Source organism: Mercenaria mercenaria, chromosome 17, assembly GCF_021730395.1.
Source record: "Mercenaria mercenaria strain notata chromosome 17, MADL_Memer_1, whole genome shotgun sequence".
Classification (NCBI taxonomy): Eukaryota; Metazoa; Mollusca; class Bivalvia; order Venerida; family Veneridae; genus Mercenaria; species Mercenaria mercenaria.
Genome location: NC_069377.1, coordinates 39,872,327 through 39,891,692, shown reverse-complemented (window position 1 = coordinate 39,891,692; position 19,366 = coordinate 39,872,327). Strand labels below are relative to the sequence as shown.

Genomic DNA, 19,366 nt, shown 5'->3' with positions numbered 1-19,366 from the left:
ATTAAGTGTCCGACAGAAACGGATTGATTTTATTTGGAAGTGAAAATAAAATATTCCACCAAATGATAGCCGCGCGTTATTATTCATCTTTCAAGTAAAATGACTGTCATGCCATATGCCTCCATCCAGATTTAAGTCTTTGATGCCGAGTATGTGGACAGAGTAGATGTTAAAAGACTGAAGTTTTGACTTTCGTGATATCACATCTTCGGACGTTCAAAACATCATTTCATACGTCAAAAAGGCTCATCTAGTATAATCGATACCGCCTGGGGACACAAATATGCAGTAGAAGTTAAAGTTTGAACAAAATCTCAAAGTTTCTCAAAATCAGTTGATAACTTCATACTTCCAGGTTCAGTTCAATGCATTTAGTTAAAATCATTAGCCATACAAAACTTCATTTATTCTTATACTTATTGATAGTGTTTCGCATCAAATTTAGTCTAATTACACAGTCATATGGATAATCGAATAACATAGTAAGCAGAAATCCTGAAAGTAAGCTTTTTATTTCACATAGTAATAAAGAGAAGTCTTAGGTTTACTTGATATTACATGGAAAACTTTAGTAGCAACGTCTGATATAAATAAAATACACGCATATCGGACGTTTTACCCCAAATATAATTATATGAGAGACGTTGAAAGCGAAGGCGAACGTTAAAATCTCAAACTCTCTAATTGTAAAGTCACACCTGTGACATCAATGCAATATAAATTGGAACATTTGACAAGTACTCCCACATTTCACGAAGACAAGAGTTCTTTTATAGCTGATTGTAGTGTCACACCCGTGACATTTAAATAAAATATCACAAAATGAATGTATGTTATTATAAATTTTTCTTTAAAAGAAAGAGTGAAGTTCATTTATTACTATATTAAAAGTAAAGAAAATGAAATAGTCTTTTTGTTTTCTTTTCCACAGCTTCACATTACTATCACTGTTCTATGTAAATGGGGATTTAAATAAGCAATAAACCAGTAAAAAACATTTTAAGTTTATATCATTTTTATTAGCGGTTTACACACTTGATTATATATACATTTATTTTTTGAACAATCTGAATATATGCGTGACATATGATTATATACAAAATAATCATTAAGAGAAAAAATATTATGGCTGAAAAAGTTGAGTATATCCTTCAATGACATGCCAATGAATTTATTACGAAGATAAAATAAACAATATAATCCACAAACATTGGAATAATTGCTTTTGTATTTGCATAGTATTGTATTTTAAATTCAGCGCGTTGTCCTTTATCCAGTTATCAAAATAAGATGAATTGTAGACTGGACTTTTACCATAAGAATCAAAAAATTCCACTTGTCTATTTTTGTCTATATAAAATGCTGACCAGTGTGTCCTTTCTCTGCTATGTATATCACTATTAGCTATAAACGCAGTTGGTAAAGTAGCAGGTAATTGATCAGCGGCATATACAGCTAGTACATTTACACTTAGAACAGGATCACAACTAATACAACACTGAAGCTCTGATGTATCCATGTTTTTTAAATGTTTATTCCAATACAATATCTCTGGAAGAATCCACTTGAAAAAAAACAAAGAAGGAATTTCGCTTATAGACCCACACAGGCTGAAAACACGTGATCTGAAAAAATATAAATCTATTGTGTGTTATATCTTTTAAAAAAAAATAAAGATAAATAATGTTTTGATAATTTTCTCACCTGAAAGGGGCTGGCAAATTGACCATCCAATTTCACAGTACCAGTCTTTGCTAGTGTCAAATACTCCCCGTGATGAGAGAAGTTTGGTTCCAACTGAAAAACGAATAGTGTTACACCAGATCTAAATCCTTCTCTTGTTAACATACTACACTCATCCTCTCTTCATTTCCCCCATAGATGTAAATGCGTTTACATAGGCCCGCACATCCGTCACGCCAGTGGTTGAGTTGAAGTCAAGTTTCAGAGGAGCTCCATTAACTGGTAAACCATCACAGTACAGACATATGCTTCGAATGTTACAGTTTAGAAAGTTAAAAGGATTCTGCTTGTAGTCACCAGATAGAGCTTTTGAATTCACAAAGCCTATAACGACCTTATTAGGTCTTTGACCTGGGAACATGTTCTCATAGTTGAAACTAGAGCTTCCGCTAGGTATGCTTTGAGTACGACATTCTACTCTGTTGAACGGGTATTTTGCATTCTGTGTTTTTAGAATTTCTGCATGACCATAAATGACCGCAGGATTCACGCGTATTTTCTTGGCTAAAATGTAAATGTCCTCTATCTCTATTTTGAAGGCTGGTGATGCTTCATCACCAATCAAACAAAACCCTGGAGAAGTTCTGTAGAACTTTAATTTGACATCCGCTTGATTCAACATATAGCGTGATATGGAAAACATATCGTGAAATATTGGCCCTTGAAGATGCAATACTTTCGAAGTGGCTATACGTTTAGCCCTTTCAAAAAGACCTTTATTTGCCCCACCAGGATTTGTGACACCATAGCTTCCAGCAGTGTCCATGAAAAAGAGTTGAGACTGAAGCTGGGACTTGGCATCTTGTCCGTAATTCAGAATTGTTTGAATGTAGGCCTTGTAGGGATTGTAGTTTCATGTGATTGTGGCCTTATTCTGTGACTTCAGTGGAAGAAAACAGTTCCTGGAGAAATAAATTCACAGGTCCTACTTTTTCAATCACTAAGGCAGCATTTGCAGCCGTTTTAACTCTTAACTTTACATACAGCTGTGTGCCTTTCATGTCTAAATAGTCCATAGAGTTTTGTCCACTTATTCTAAACTCAATAGGACTGATGCTGTCTGATACTTGAGAGATGGGTCGAATTTCTTCATAGTAGATATCTGTGACACCAGTCTGTGTACTGGGTAAATCAAACAAAGCCAGTTCTGACACAAGTCCCTCGTGAAAACATTCAGGATTAAACACTGACATGATTCTTTTGTATCATTTTACTGTTGTTTTTATCAATTTTAATTTCCAAAGATGTCCTTCTTTCTGATAGTTGAGTTTTTAATCTTCAGGTTTGTTTTTTGCTTTTTATTCTTTTTTGTTGCAGATTTCCTACCAATCTTTTTTGTCTTATTTTTCTTTTTATTTGTCCTCTGTTTCCACTTTTTAGCACCTCCTGTTTGTAGTCTGCCAATCTTTTGGATTTTCTTAGCAGTCCTTCGCTGCCGACGTTTTTTTTTTGTTTGTTTCTGAATCATATCTAATACAGCAGATGGTTTTATATTCTCTCTCTCTAGTTCACTTTTGGCTTGTTGCACGGTTTGTTCTGCAGGTGATACTACTTTTATAGGCAATTGAGTAGTACTTTGTTTCCACTTGAGACTCACTGTATCACTTTCGATGTCTTGCAGTCCTCGCTCCGATTGGTTTAACTGATGTTAGGCCCTTACTGACTTTATCAAAATGAGACCCACTTTTGTGGATTTGGTACATATAGTTTAGAAGAATTCATAATCACTGAAGAAAGGATACTGTTTAAAATAAAGTGTCATATACAAAGGTGAAATCAAATCTGACGGAGTTTCATTATTCCCTAGTTTTGTATTCACTTCAATCTCTTTGAAGTCCTTCTTTTTAATGGGAATGTAGAATGGTGAATCAATCTGATATTGCCATAACGATTTTTTTTGTTTTTTCAAGTCGTCTCAATAAAGGAAGTCTATGTCCATGGACTACACTTTCACCACATATATCTATATAAATGTAAAGGGCCTGATCATCTATAACTCTCTTCGCTTAAGAGTTTTGACTCGCTTGAAATTCCACGAGTGCTACTTTCCACATACCTGCAGGACATTCTAGCTGGTAAAACAATCTTAAATTTATACACTTCATTATCTGGAAAGTAGTCGTTACTTTCATCACTTTTAATATAAAATAACGATCCATTGTGTTTGCTGAGGTTCCTGCGGTATCTTTGACTTCATCCGCAGAATCCAGCTATTAAATGTCTTGGAAAGCCCTCCCACTGCACGAAATAATAAAGCTTCTTGTTTTTTCTTTTACGTTTTAATATTTTTTCAATAAACCATAGACTGTCAATGTCTTTGTCTAGTTTTGTTAATTTGGACGTGTTAAAATTACCCTTTATTGATTCATCATTCAAGTCCTTCAACTTATACATGGGAATGCCCTGTAGAAGAAATATTCTGCTTATTTTGAAGACTTCCGCAGTATACTGTTCTTGATAGGCCCTTCGAAATGGGTGCTTAGCAAAAGATATACGCACAAGATCACCTATTTTAAATTTATATACTGTCTTCGCCTTTTTATGAACACCAGACTTTTTCAAGTACATGTAAGCCCACACATCAGCTTCATTTTCTTTATTGACTTGATTGGGTGTTAAATTGTTTAAGCTCCTATGAGGCGTGTCATTATAGCTGGCTATTATTTTATTCAGATCACTTATATAGTGATAGGAGCGTCTTTGTCTCATCATTCTATACAGCCGGGTCTTTAATGCTTCTCTGGCTTTTGGTGAATTTCGCGTAGTAAAAAAGTATATGCCCTCCTCTTTCATGAGCTTTTTAAACCATTGATTTACAAATTCAGACCCTTTGTCAGAACGGATTTTTAAAGGTCGTGCATCCTTAAGAATTTCTTTCATCGCTTTTACTACAGACTTCGCAGTTTTATCTTTTAAAGGTTTAACCCGTAACTTCCTGGAAAACACATCAATAGTGAATAGTAGAAAGCGCACGCCATCTTTTTCTTTAGACAAATTCTCCATGCTTAGCAAATCTATATCCCACATTTCATTTATATGACTCACACGAGCTTGAGCCCTCTTGATTTGATGAGGAACTTGTTTCTGAAGGGAGTAAGAGTCCTGCTTCTCCAACCAGTCTTTGATAAACTGAAGACTGAATTCACCAGGATAATCATTCTTCAGTGCATAAAACAATTTAGCAGTACCACTGTAAGATGCTGGATTTTTCGCGTTATAATAGTATTTCTTCAATAGGTCCTCTTTTTCAGATGTTTTCATGCTGACTGATTACAATTGAATGAATCAAAGACTACACATACTATCATATTTAAGGGCATACCCAGAAGATAAAGTATGGCTCCATAGCTTGTACTACCCAAAGAAATAACCCCAAGCAAAAGGGATACAACCCATTGATAAATTTATGTAAATATTCTATGCAGTGATCTCCCATTACAAGACACTCAGTGCCCGCTTTAGACACCGTTCAGTGCTCAAGTATCACCCGAGTTTGAGTCCCATCAAAGGTGAAATTCAACTTGAGTAAATCCTCCCCACCCAGGTTAATATATCTATAAGCAAAGGGAAACAACCCCTTGATCAAAGTATGAAAATATTCTATGTAGTAATCTCCCATTACAACAATTTGATAACGTTCTACATTTTAACCCCCATTGTGGATTTCGGCTCCTGGTGTGGATTTAGCTCCCACCACTTCTGTAGTACTGACAACACAATGTAAATAAAATCATTCCCCGCTAAAAAAGGCTCTAACATTAGTGATAAAAATACCAGATCATATAAAATTATGGTAAATCTAAGGTATAATTACACCAATGTACTCAACAACTTGTCTGAAGTCAGAGCACCAAGAGCACCAAGACAAAATTCCACTCCCTCTGTCCGTTTTTGTAGGATTTAGGAGAAAAGCATCGAGGAGTTTTACACTTTATTAGTCATCGCATCATCAAAATGGAAAGCGTAGCGATTAACTGTAGGGAGTGGGGTGGGGGTCAATCACCAAACATGCACTGTGCTTCACGATTTTCGCATCGTTTCCTCTTTTGATAAACTTTTTAAAATATTTTACAAATATCTTATTAAAATAAGGACTATGTTTAATTTTCCGTATTTTATAAACTACATCTCCATAGTATTCCGGGTGTGTAAGACCAAGTTTTAAAAGTGTTTTAAGGTCAGTATTATATTTATTTAACAGTTCAGACGAGCTGTAGTAAAATTTACTGAAAGCTTTCCGTAGCTTATGATAACGGTAATTGTTTAGTGATATGAAGATTTCTATAATTAAAATCCTCTTAACTTTGATCAAGCCAAACCCATACAATGTAGGATGAAAAGGGACTTTGATTTACGGGTAAATGCGAAATCCTATAAAGCTGGGGATTTGGTTTATATTCTGGATACTGCTTCCATAAAAGGGAAATGTAAGAAGCTGTCCCCACCTTGGAAAGGTCCATGAATCATAGTAAATAAAATGACCTCGTATCTCTATAGGATTGAACTCAGGAGTTCTATGTAACAAATCATGACAAGTTGGCAAGGCTATTACCAAACTGGCTCAGAAAATACAAGGATAACTTCCAATTGCTTAAGGATAGTTTACCAATAGTTAATCAGGGGAAACAAGATGTTCCATATTGCTATACAGGGGAATTCATGATACAATGCGATGAGTGTGAGGAATGGTATCATGGGTCCTGTATTAATGTCTTTTCGCAGGATGCTATGGATATTGATAAATATATTGCCTTAATGTAATCTTTGGCAATCGATAGACGCCATAATTGTATTTCAGTATGCACGAATTAATGAGAAAATCAGTTTTTCGATTTGTTTTGTTTGTTTGTTTTGGGTTTAACCCGTTTTTCAACAGTATCTCAGTCATGTAACGGCGGGCAGTTTACCTAACCGGTGTTCCTGAATTCTGTACCAGTACAAACCTGTTCTTCGCAAGTAACTGCTAATTTCCCCACATGAATCAGAGGTGGAGGACTAATGATTTCAGACACAATGTCGAGCTGTTAACTGGAATCTACATTCCGAGCGGAAAGCCTGACCTAATGTACTTTGTTACCAAAGTATTTGATCGGTATGATTTTGGCAAGAAAGTACGCTAAGAAGATGTCAATATATGCTGTGAAAATGTGTGGTTCCCGTAGGAAGATATATAGTCAAGACTCAGAATGTCTAGTAAGACTGCTCAAACCTATAGTGTTCAAATTTCCATACATGTACAAGATGCTATATAGAGAGATATTGACACTGATTGAAGAAAAGTTTGATTTAATCAGTTAGTAACATAATGAAAAGATCTTTCATTTCATTATATTATGTTTCCTGGTATCTGTGAAAATAAAGGTACTATTGGATATGATACAGATATGGTTAGGGGACACTTCTATGACGCTCGAATCAATGCCTTTGCCTCAGGGAAACTGTATGTAAATTTATCTTGGGCTTACGCTAAACATTGATTTGTAGCAACAATCACACATACGCTTTAAGAATATTTTCATCGAAATTCTTACTTGAAAAAGGAACACTAAACTGCCGAAGTGATGTATGTTTTGTTTTTAAATGTTTGTGTAAGGTGCTAAATAGCTTTTAATACTGGTGAAGTTATAAATACGCTGGAAGAAAACTTCAGTCCTTAGTGCGGCGCGAACTGCGAATTCCTTCTTAAGTCTAATTAATCAGCTCTTGCATATTTAAAATGTACATAATTTTGCATTAAGTATTTCATCTTACATCTTATGTCTAAGATATTAGGCATTAGGTATTTCATCTTATGTCAAAGGTATTAGGAATTAGGTATTTCATCTTATGTCAAAGGTATTAGGAGACTTATATACTCTCTGTTGTGGCTATCGTACTTTATAATAAATAAAATATACAGTTTGTATAAATATAGTTTTCAGTTACAGACATAAGTTAGTTCAGAGAACACTAACTGCGCAGTTAATAAAAGACGACGCACAAGATCTGTTGTCAGAGCCCTATAAGTATAACTGCGCATTTGTCGTTTGCACAGCCTTTAGCATTTATCTTTGTTCTGTCCTTAAAGTCTCCGTTAATGGCAGAGTGAAGGAGTCGTTAGCAACGAAAAGCCCTGGCAAATATCATTTCCTATGTGTTTCGTAAGAGGCGACAAAACGGGCTTTAACAATTGAAATATGTCCTACACTAGATTCTGGCAGGAGGGCAGTTTTGGTCCCGAGAACTGTGTTGTCCAAAATCCTCCTCATGTAAAACAAGGTGTCAGTTACTTTTACAACTGGTACTGGTGGGTTAGTTTACCCAGGAAAGGTGTATAAACTGAATGCCTTAGCATGAGTGAAAGCGACGTAAAACCCAACATTAACTGGCCAGGAAACTAGCGCAATTTGAATGGAAACGTCGGTAAAGAATGGAAACTAATACATTTTTTTAGTATTAAGAATTTTACATCACTATTGACCTAGGTCAAAATGAACCAGACCTGCTAAAATCTTTTTCGTTTTGTTTTGAGTGTCTATTTATAGACAGTAATGAAATATATAATGCAACAAGACAACAAACCGAAAAAAAAGAAAAGAAAAAAAAAGACAGAAAATGAGAAATGAGTTTTATTTAGTCTGTTTATGGGCAGTAATGAAATATACCGGTATAATGCTTCAAGACCGTCAACAAACTGAAATAAATCACTAGGGAATAAGAAATGGGTTTTATCGAGTCTGTTTATGGGCAGTAATGAAATACATAATGCTGCATATGCCCTTTTGTACCAGTTTAAGCCATCCTCTATTTTTAGGAACAGCAAAACCCCGAGTTCCTTTTACAAAAAGTATATTTTAACTAAGTCATGGCCATGGTCTGGCTTTGTAAACTCAAACCACGGTACCAGATTACAACGTAACGTGTTAAATAACAATCCTAGGTCTGATGACTCTAGGTTAAATACTTTTTGAGATATACATGACATAAATTCGGACAGACGTACGGACAAGAACAATTTTATGTCTCCCAAAAACCAACAAGAAACAAAAGCTCTCTGTTGACAGCGCACTCGACTTTTCGAAGAATTGATGGAAGTATGGGTTCAAAATATTAACAGAGAAGAAAAAAAGAAAAACAATCTACCTGTATTTGTGGATCTGGATATATCTTGTACTATATGGCAATGTGTGGCCATGATGGTAAGCAAGTGTTCAAAGTTTCGAAGTTATACATCAAGTATTTTAGACAAAATATGGAACTGTATGCGAAACGTAACTAATTTCTATGCCAAAAGAAAACGCCATGACTGAGCTAAAGACCTTGTCCTAGTTATGTAGTCTTGCCTATATATGCATACTATGATGGTAAACAAGTGGTCATCAGAAAAAGCTGTTTAAAGGTATTTCTATTTCTGTCTCTAAAGGCTTTAGAAAGGGATTAAATGCCCCGTGTTTACACTACAGACAAAGTTTGATGAAAATTCTGCAAAAGACTTCATAAAAAAAAATATTTAAAGGTATTTCTGTGTTTAGCTCTAGAGGACCCTACAAGGGGACCATTGCGCGTTTTGAAACAAATTTGGAAATGACCTTATAATGGTCGTACAGACCATGCTTGATCAAGACCCATCATGCTGTTCATAGCAGAAGTCGTTTAAAGCTTTTTTCTAGTTTTAGCTCTAGTGGTCACCAAAAGGGGTTAAGTGCCACAAGCAGTAATCGTTAAGGTCCGCCAATATTGTTTCCCTATTGAGAACTAGGCAAATCTAACTTTTGATAAGTAACACACAAGATATAACACCTAAGAGGTAATGCGTAACATGATAACACGTAACACATAATATGTCATACATAAGAGGTTATGCATAAAAACTAAGACAAAATGTCCCTAATAGGCTTCCGTACAATTCCGTACAAAGAAACCTATTTTTTTAATACTTTTCATAATGGATCACCTAAGGACCATTCTAGCGGATTTTCTTTAAACTTACCCAGTGATCTTTTTAAGTGATTGTTGCCGGACGAAAGAAAACGGATACATATAGTGGCTGATTTCCGCCAGTGTCGTCCTGTCGTTCTGGCGCCCCCGCCATAACGAAAGAACGACGTTTTCCTCTTTTGGCGTTCTTTCGTTCCCTCGTTCTGGCGCCCCCGCCATAACGATATAACGAAGAATGCAACACGACAGAACGAAAGAACGACACTTATAAACGGCGCCCTAAAAACGTCGTCTTGGCGTTCTGTCGTTCTGGCGCCCCCGCCACAACGACGGAACGAAACAACGCCAAATGTGAAAATATCGTTCTGACGTTCTGGCGCGTTCCGGTAGAGCATGCGCAGTATTGTCATGTTTCGGCAGTGTAACTCAGGGTTATTCCCTTTTAGTGGAGACCGCCATTTGGGTTGTTCCTAATCCCCATATCTTACCCGTACCGTACATTCATATTCGGCAACTTTCGATTTTCACAGTGTGGCGGAAACAGACGACGAAAAATTTTATTTTTAGACATATTTAAGAGGCTGTTGTTGTGGTCTTAGCCGATTTCATCATGTTTATGAGATGTATATAATTTAATGTCATTTTGAAAATTGTATCTTTTAAAGGTTCATTATGTTTGCTGCTAATTGATGACCCAGTTTTTCGTCATATTTAAACATATTTACTTTTGTTTAGCGTAAAATATGGTTAAGATGTTCCACCGTTTTTATCAGTATGTTTATTTTTCCAAATTTGAATGACGTGAGTATCATAGTATAGCTGAATATATCCATTAAGTCGCTGTTATTTTCAGCTTAAGCTTGAAACAAAACCAGGTGATATGAATGAAATGAAGTGTGAAATATGAAAGATAGGTGCCGTTTCCAAACATTTATGGATTCCGTGAAAAAGTGTATCTATCTATTTATGAAACAGTAGAAAACGAATACTTGCATAGTATTTTGTGATATTTCTAAGGCATTCGACCGCGTCTGGCACAAAGGTTTATTATTCAAATTACAAGAAAATGGAATAATCGGAAACGTTCTTAACTGGATTGAAAATTATTTATCAAATCGCTGTCAGAATGTCTTTGTAGGGACGTCTCAATCATATTTCAAGACTGTGACGGCTGGAGTTCCACAGGGGTCAGTGTTAGGTCCCTTGTTATTTCTCATTTATGTAAATGATATTGTCGACAATTTATTGAGTATTTCCCGTCTATTTGCCGATGATACATCTTTGGCATGTACAGCAGCAAATATTGCAGATTTAGAAGGCATTTTAATCCATGACCTGTTAATTGTGTCTCAATGGGCTCATCAGTGGCTAGTAGATTTTAATCCAAATAAAACAGAGGCAATTCTTTTTTCAAACGTAATGCCACACAATGTTAATCTTACTTTTGATAATGTTCCAGTTAAATTTGTTAGTGATCACAAACATCTTGGTGTGACTTTAAGTAGCAATGGTAAATGGCATAAACACATTGAAAATATATTACTGTCCGCATCAAAAATTTTAGGCATTATGCGCAAACTGAAATTTTCATTGCGCAGGAAATCTTTGAATCAAATTTATATATCGTTTCTCCGACCATTGCTAGAATATGCAGCAGTCGTATGGGATAATTGTACAAATTTTGAAAAAGATAATCTTGAAAAACTACAGAACGAAGCTGCAAGAATTGTAACTGGTACAACGCGATCAGTATCGTTAGAAAATCTCTATAGGGAAATATGGTCCCAGAATATTTAAGTAATTTATTTCCTAATGTAGTCGGTGACAATAACCTCTATAACTTAAGAAATAATGAAGATTATGAAATCTTAAGAAGACGTACCGAAATATTTTCTAGTTCATTTATTCCATCTTCTGTCTCATTGTGGATTGAACTACCCATTGAAACAAGACAACTAGAAAGCCTATCAGCTTTCAAAAAGTTATTATTGACCACACGGTTTAAAGCGCCAGAAGTACCGGAGATATATTCCTTTGGAGATCGAAAATATTCAATTTATCACTCTCGACTAAGAAACAAATGCAGCAACTTGTGTTTTGATCTTTTAAATAATCATTTAGCAACCGAATTTAGTTGTAGTTGTAGATATTATATTGAAGATTGTGAGCACTATCTTTTTCAGTGTCCTAACTTTATAAATCAAAGAATAGTTATGTTCCAGTCAACCAAGGACTATCATCCTTTAAGTACAGATACATTACTTTTTGGAAACCCTTCTTTATCAGTAAACGATAATATTACTATTTTCAGAAGTGTTCAAAAATTTATTAAAGATACAAAACGATTTGAGAATTGAAATACTACAGTGACTTTTGTGTCCAAATTTATCTAGATTTAGTTTTGCAACAAGACCAACAATAAAAATCTAGAAAGCAAAAACTAAAATATTAGTTTTAAGCGAAATATAAACATTATGTTGTACTTGATCTAACTTGACTTTCTCTTACTATTCTTTCTTCCCTCTTTCCCTCTTCTTTTAACTTCAATTATATAAAATTTTGCATAGCTTTTTCAATACACATTTTGTAGCCAAATCTCATGTAAGTGAATTTTGTTAAGGGGAGGGTATGTAATAATGTTGTGAGAACTTGTTACCCAACCCTTTTGCATATAATCTTGTTAAGTTTTGTATTTGAGATGTAGATATTATGTATATTGATATGCAATAAAATATGTTTAAACCAAACAGTAGAAATGGGCTTAAGCAAAGTACAAAAACTATGACAACACTGCGCATGCTCTACCGGAACGCGCCATGACGTCAGAACGATATTCTCACATTTGGCGTTGTTTCGTTCCGTCGTTGTGGCGGGGGCGCCAGAATGACAAAACGCCAATACGACGTTTTTTAGGGCGCAGTTTATAAGTGTCGTTCTGTCGTGTTGCATTCTTCGTTATATCGTTTTGGCGGGGGCGCCAGAACGAGGGAAGGAAACAACGCCAAAAGAGGAAAACGTCGTTCTTTCGTTATGGCGGGGGCGCCAGAACGACAGAACGAAACAACGCCAAAAGAGAAAAACGTCGTTCTTTCGTTATGGCGGGGGCGCGAGAACGACAGAACAACACTGGCAGAAATCAGCCACCATAGATACAGTAAAAGCGTAACTTGAGCTTCCTTCTGGTAAACTAAAAATACTACTATATGACTTTAATCAAGAAACATGAAATGTGTTATGTTTCATCATACAATCGTATACATACACTCAGTTCCAAAAGAAAGTGTGCACTTAGTTTTCTGTTATTTTTTCTCGGTTATTTTCATGAAAACTTATAATGTTTGGTACCAAAATTTAAATCAGTTCGTAAACAAATTGGTGTGCATTTTAGATTTTGAGTTATACGTGAGAGTTAGTGTATGAAAAAATGAAACAAAAACGTGGGGGAATTTTTTGAAATATTTAAACTTAAAAAGTGCACACTTTCTTTTGGAACTGAGTATATGCATTTATTGAGTGATCACCCATGAAGCCTAAAACAGGTTTATTAGGGTTACTCCCTCCGCCAAAAATGGTCCACAGGTGCGTAAAGATTTCATTGCGTGCTTATGAGTGCTCATACGGCTTTAAGCGTTACTTTGTCAATGAAAGCTATAAATATTGTGCTTTTAAAAGAAAGACCAAAATCACTAAAGTTTGGACATATTCTAAATGCTGAAATGCTAGTCTCAAGAAACAGTTTTTGTCAGGGTAAGAGAAGTAGGTTCGGTCAGTTAACCTTAAAGAAAGTCTTTTCACAACTACCGACAGTTTGGAAGACTAATTTAAAATGTTGTCTGCAAAGAAACATTTTAGCCTTCCAAACTTTCTCTTAAAATCCAATAGACATTTTTTGCAAATAGTCTTGCAAATTTGACAACACTTCCTTAATTCCTACAGGTATACCTTACTTTTAAGGCATTTAAGGCCGTGAGGCTCTTTCTCAGTATATATATTTGGTTAATTATAGGGTCCCTATCAAATTTGTATATAAAATTTTGATCCACTAGTTATAATCAAAGAGACCCACTTATCGGTTCCTAACACATTAGGCTAGTTTCATAGGAGATAGCCCCCTAGACCATTGGGGAAGTGGTAAAACATAATTGGATGCCAAAAAAGACCCACTTTTCCACTTCGTGGCCCGACAATCGACTTCGGACCAAACCGAATTAAATTAGACCCTACAATTAACCAAGTTCAATATATATATGGACGCATTTGAGCCGCACCATGCGAAAACCAACGTAGTGCATCCGCGCAGTATGCGCAGTCTGGTCTGGATCCATGCTGGTCGCAAATGCACTATGTTGGTTTTCTCATGGTGCGGCTCATTTATGTTTAATGTTTTCTCGAAATGACAATGTTTAACTCAAGAAACAGCTGCAGTGCTGCCTCAGCGTCCAATGGCATCTGTGTATCTGGCTCCAAAAGATGTGCTAATTCTGTGAATTCCTCAAAGTGTCTTTTTGGCCGTGAATACATGTTTTCGCAAACTTTTACGTCACTCAGGTATATTGCAGTGCCGCAGTCGTTGGCTTCAAACAGGTCTGGTATAAAGTACATCGCGTCAGGTCACGTTTTCTACCAATAACTGAAGCTTATATTGTGAACGTTCCCTTGCTGTGCTATCCTGTCTAAGCAAAATATTAAGTTCTCACATAATTGTATTGCGTCCATTCATTTAACGTCCCTGTATCGCGTAAATCTTTGAAAAAGTTCACCCACTAATGGATTCCGTGTTGTCGTAACATACTCCAGATGTCACTTCTCAATGCGCTGATTAGATGTGTGTTTTCAGTGCCAGCATTCGAGAGACCATTTTACGTTCATTCAATGCATCTAAATAGTATCTTGTAATTAAATGTAGGTTATTATTTGAGTCCGAAACCTCTAACTATATTACATTTCTATAAAACCCATCCACCGCTTCATGAATACAAAATCCATAAGGCTTTAATTTGTTGGAGCCATGTATGTGTCATATCAAATTCGATACACGCGCCGGCGACAACGATGTGCTTTTTGCAGTTCAATATCAACTGGATCCAGCGCTTTCATCATCGCCATGACGTCGTCCCGTTTGACGTAAATTTTGTAATCAAGCATTCCTCGACGCCACATTGTACGATAAACTATGTACTGCCACTGCTTAGTATTTCTTTGTTTATAACATCAATCGTAATCTCCAAAGGAATACATATTCTATTCCGCCGTTTCAAATTAAAGCGCAAGCTCTTCACAGCGGTTATCTTCCCTGGCGTTCATTATAATTTACGTACCTGCTGTAAGGGGAGGTAATCACTGCGGGGAGTTTGATTAAAGCGTTGGAATATCCTCTTCACTGTCCGCAAAGAGTTACAATGCCATGTCGGATCAATAATAATGTAACAATTTCGTAGATCTTAAAGCCTTTCTTAAAGTACTCGAAAATGAGCGTAGTCTTGTCTGTTATAGCTGGTGGCGGACGGTATTTGGACACGATTAACTTCTAAACAATCTCGAACAGTATTACAAAGCAGATACAGAACACCATCCAAGTTTTCATATTTTTCAGTCGGGTTACTGTGCCTGAATAAAATGTTTATCCATGATAATAACTGGTACATGAGTTTTATGCATATAGTTTTGTAACATAAATTACATATATTTTACAAGGCAATGTATTTAACCCGCATGAGGCGCTCTGTAGTAAGTATCGGTAATTAATGCCATTGGATTGGGAATTTGCGACAGTTGCTTGTGAATGTAGATTCTAAATTTTCCGGCCCCCATTTTAAAATCCACTATGGTTGTTAAAACGGAAACTGTCCTAAAAACCCTGTTTAAATATTGCAGCTCAATCTATACTCAAAACTTGCCACATATATGCGATAAAATGTTTTGCGTATATTATAACAACTGCCATTTTGGAATTCAACATGGCTGCTATAAGTGCACGTGTAAATGTTCTTATCTTGACTGTAAAAGAAGGGTTATTCATCTTACAACGCACGGTTTTAATTTGCAGAACTGTATCTATCAACATCAATCTTTTACCTTGCTAAATTTCTAAAATGGACTGGTCCTTCATTAAGTTTGGCAATACCATTTAATATTAAAAGGAGTTTTAATTGAAAATTTCAAACTGAATAGCGAACAGTACAGACCATGATCAGCCTTGGTCTGCACTGGTCGCAAAGGCAGAATCACTTGTCGCCAGCAGGCTAAAGGGGCTGTTTTAAAAATATGGCAGGAAACGTGTAAAAATGATCAAAAATTAAAACAGGTCTAAGTAGCATTCTGATTACCTCATTTTAATAAGCCGTCATTGCAGTCTATAAAAATGGTTGCGTGCAAACAATACAACACATATTAAGTTTTTTATTGAACTTTAATTCAACTGACCCAAAAAAAAGAGAAACAACATCCCCATCTTCAAAGTCACTGCAGAAACAAAAAGTATAATTCTTTGTGTCTTTTTATGCTAACTTTTCTTAGTTTAGGTGTTAAAGAAAATGAAAAAAATGTCCGAGCTAGCTATTTGCCTCCAAAAAATTAAATTAATTGATTTTTTCATTATTTAGCCCAATTTTATGGTATTATAATGAAGTAAAGTTTGTTTTTTAAATTAACTGTGTACTTTTAAATACAAAAGGGCCCAAACTTTGCCATATATTTTAAGAATATCAAAAAAAATACCACAAGGTATTACTTTAAACATGACTTAGTATTTCATATTACAGAACTGATTAACAGTTTGACCAATAAATGTTTCACTCCTGACATAATACACATTATTACCATAACTTAGATTTTAACTTAATATTGTGATCTAAACAGAATGCAAGTGTATAACACCTTAATTTATTATTGCAATGCAGAAAAGAAGCGACTTTTAACAGTTTTGATTCTGAAACTTTGATATTTTTACATTTTTAGAACAACAACGATGAATTTGATTCAAGAAACACAAACAGATTTTCAACTTTGAATAAATTACGAACACTTTTATAAGAACAGCTCCTCACAGTGCTGATTTGTTACATATCAAAGTAACAATGACTATTAATAGAATATAACATGATAACTTTGAAAACATAAAAATGTCAAATGTTTCACTCCTGACACGTTTGTCAACTTAAACACTAGTCTAAGAATGAATAGTTCATCCTGAACATTCAATCTCTGGTATATTGAACACCATTTTGATTCCACTGCAAGGCAACAGTTAGGCTGAGTTAGAGTTTGTTAAGTATCATTTAGTGACTGCCAGGACACACCAGTGCTTGACTATGTTTGAACTCCGGAAAGCCTCAGTGTCTTCTGGAGGAACCTCAACTGTATTTTCGGTTCATCAACCTTTTCAACCTGCAAATTACGTGAAATGCAAGGTTATATTTAGAAATTAGAGCTAAATATTAATAAGTCATATTTTATTACCTTAACATATAAATTGACTATTTATATTATTTGAAGTGTCAGTTTCTACTATCGTAATTAAACCCCTGAACATCAAAGTTGTAAGGTGGGTTAACTGGTTTCAGTTTGTCTGACTATCAGTCTGTTCATCTGCCTGTCTGTCCATCTGTCTGTAGACACAACTTATGTCATCAGTGTTACCCCCCAAAAAAACTCAAGTTGTAAGGGGGTATACTATTTTCCTTTTGTCTGTCTATAGACACAATCTTGTGCAAATCAACTCTTCTCATCCCCTTGACACAATTTGATGAAACAAACTTCACAAAAGTGAAATTTAACAACTGTAGTTGTACATGGTGCAGGTTATGCTCTTTCAGAAAAAAAATATGCAGAGTTATGGGACTTTGTTTTTTGTTACTATACTATATACATAGTCTGCATATGCATTCTTGTGCGTGCCTAATCTCCTGAACCATCCCACACAATTTGATGAAACTTAAGACAAGTGATCAGTAGTAAACCTAGTTGTGCATGGTGCTTGTTCGGTTCTTTCAGGAAAAAATACTGCACAGTTATGGGACTTTGTATTTTGTTAATAAACTATATACATACAATCTGCAGATGCAATCTTGTGCACTCCTAATATCCCGAACCCTTGCATACAAATTTAATGGAACCTCACTCAAGTGATCAGTAAAAACTCTAGTTCAGTGAACGGTGCATGTTAGGTTCTGTTTGATAGATATTCTGCAGAGTTATGGCACTTTGTTTTTTGTTACTAAACATACACTCCACATAATTATGCAATCTTGTGTGCATCAAATTGCAATGTACTGTGTCATTGTGTGCAGGGGAGTAGAGTACATTCATTCACCAGCTTCAGCGATAGCCTTAGTGTTTTTAATATTACCTTCAACAATGATACTGCTTGTTTTCTACTTTTCTTTTATCCATTCTCTCAGTTTAGATTTCATTCTTTCATCTACAACTTTGTTTGATTTTCTTCCTTTTCTGACCAGCTCTTTTGACTTGTTTCTGTTTTTGTTTCAGTTTTGCCTTTTCAAGTAGTTCAGTTTTTGTAAAAGTTTTCAAACTCTTTCTGTGAATGTTATTCTATTGGTTCCAGTCTTTATGTTCTTCATTATTTTTCTTATGGCTGGAAGGCTAACAATACGTTTTCTCATCTGATCTTGGCTGCTTCATATTTACTCTATAAAATGAATGTATGCAATTTTACCATTTTAATGTCAGGAGTGAAACATTTTCACTCATGCAAGAAAGCATGCTAAAAAGAAAAGATATATGCTGTAATTTGTTATTTTCAGCAATAGGTAAATACATTTGATAAAACATAAACAGGAAAATCTTAAAAGTAATATGTGACCATGACTGAGAAAATGGGTCCAGATGAGGAATTTTGACAATTTCAGGTTTTTGCATATTTAGAAAGTATATTCATTCAGAAAAAAATCCTGAAAATTTCAGATGAAAATCTTCAAAATTGTCAATTTTATGACAGATTTTGTAGCATAGATATTAAAAATAAAAACAGTACATTTCAGTTACCCTTTATTTCTCACATACTGGTAATGGTTAACAATTCTGAAATAAATTTATCTTTTGTTACAATTGCATGATATAAGTAAGATCCCATTCTTAATACACAAATGATAATCAATTAAAATCTACAACAATTTCTATAAAAATATTTCTAAAATTGTGTTACCATGGCAACAAATATATTAAATCCTTTTCTATGATAAAACTTTAAAAAAAACATGTTAGCTTGAAATAAGGATTTAAAAAGTAAAATATTTTAAGGCATATGTATTTACAAAAATAAACTGAAAATTTCCCATGAAAATATTAAGAATGTTTGGTTTTATGACAGTTTTTGTAACATGGGTAATAACAATAAGAATAAGACAGATTTGTCATTGTTTCTTCATAACTTGTCTTTTACATGCTGATAATAAATGACTACTTTGGAAAAAAAGAACCTTCTATTACTATGAAATTTTATTTTTGTGATGCTTACTTAAAACAGAAAAAAAAGCGAATTTAAATCTTTCATATTTTCTATGAAAGCATTATTCAAATTGCGTTACCATGCCAACATATGCAATAAATTGCCTTTTCTACAATAGTACTTAATAGTAGCTTAATTTAAAATAATGTTTCTTGTAAGTTGAATATAATGAAGTATATGTATTTGAAAGTAAAATTTGAAATTATATGTGAAAAGATATAAAATGTTTGGTTTTATGAC

At 34.8% G+C, this 19,366-nt stretch overlaps 1 protein-coding gene across 1 annotated transcript; it reads right to left on the bottom strand.

Moving 5' to 3' along the window:
• Positions 1-1,855: 1,855 nt before the first annotated feature.
• Positions 1,856-2,509, bottom strand: LOC123535782 (uncharacterized protein F54H12.2-like). Its single transcript, XM_053527793.1, has one exon. It carries the CDS (start codon positions 2,507-2,509, stop codon positions 1,856-1,858), a length of 654 nt encoding a protein of 217 aa, XP_053383768.1.
• Between the last annotated feature and the right edge of the window lie 16,857 nt (positions 2,510-19,366).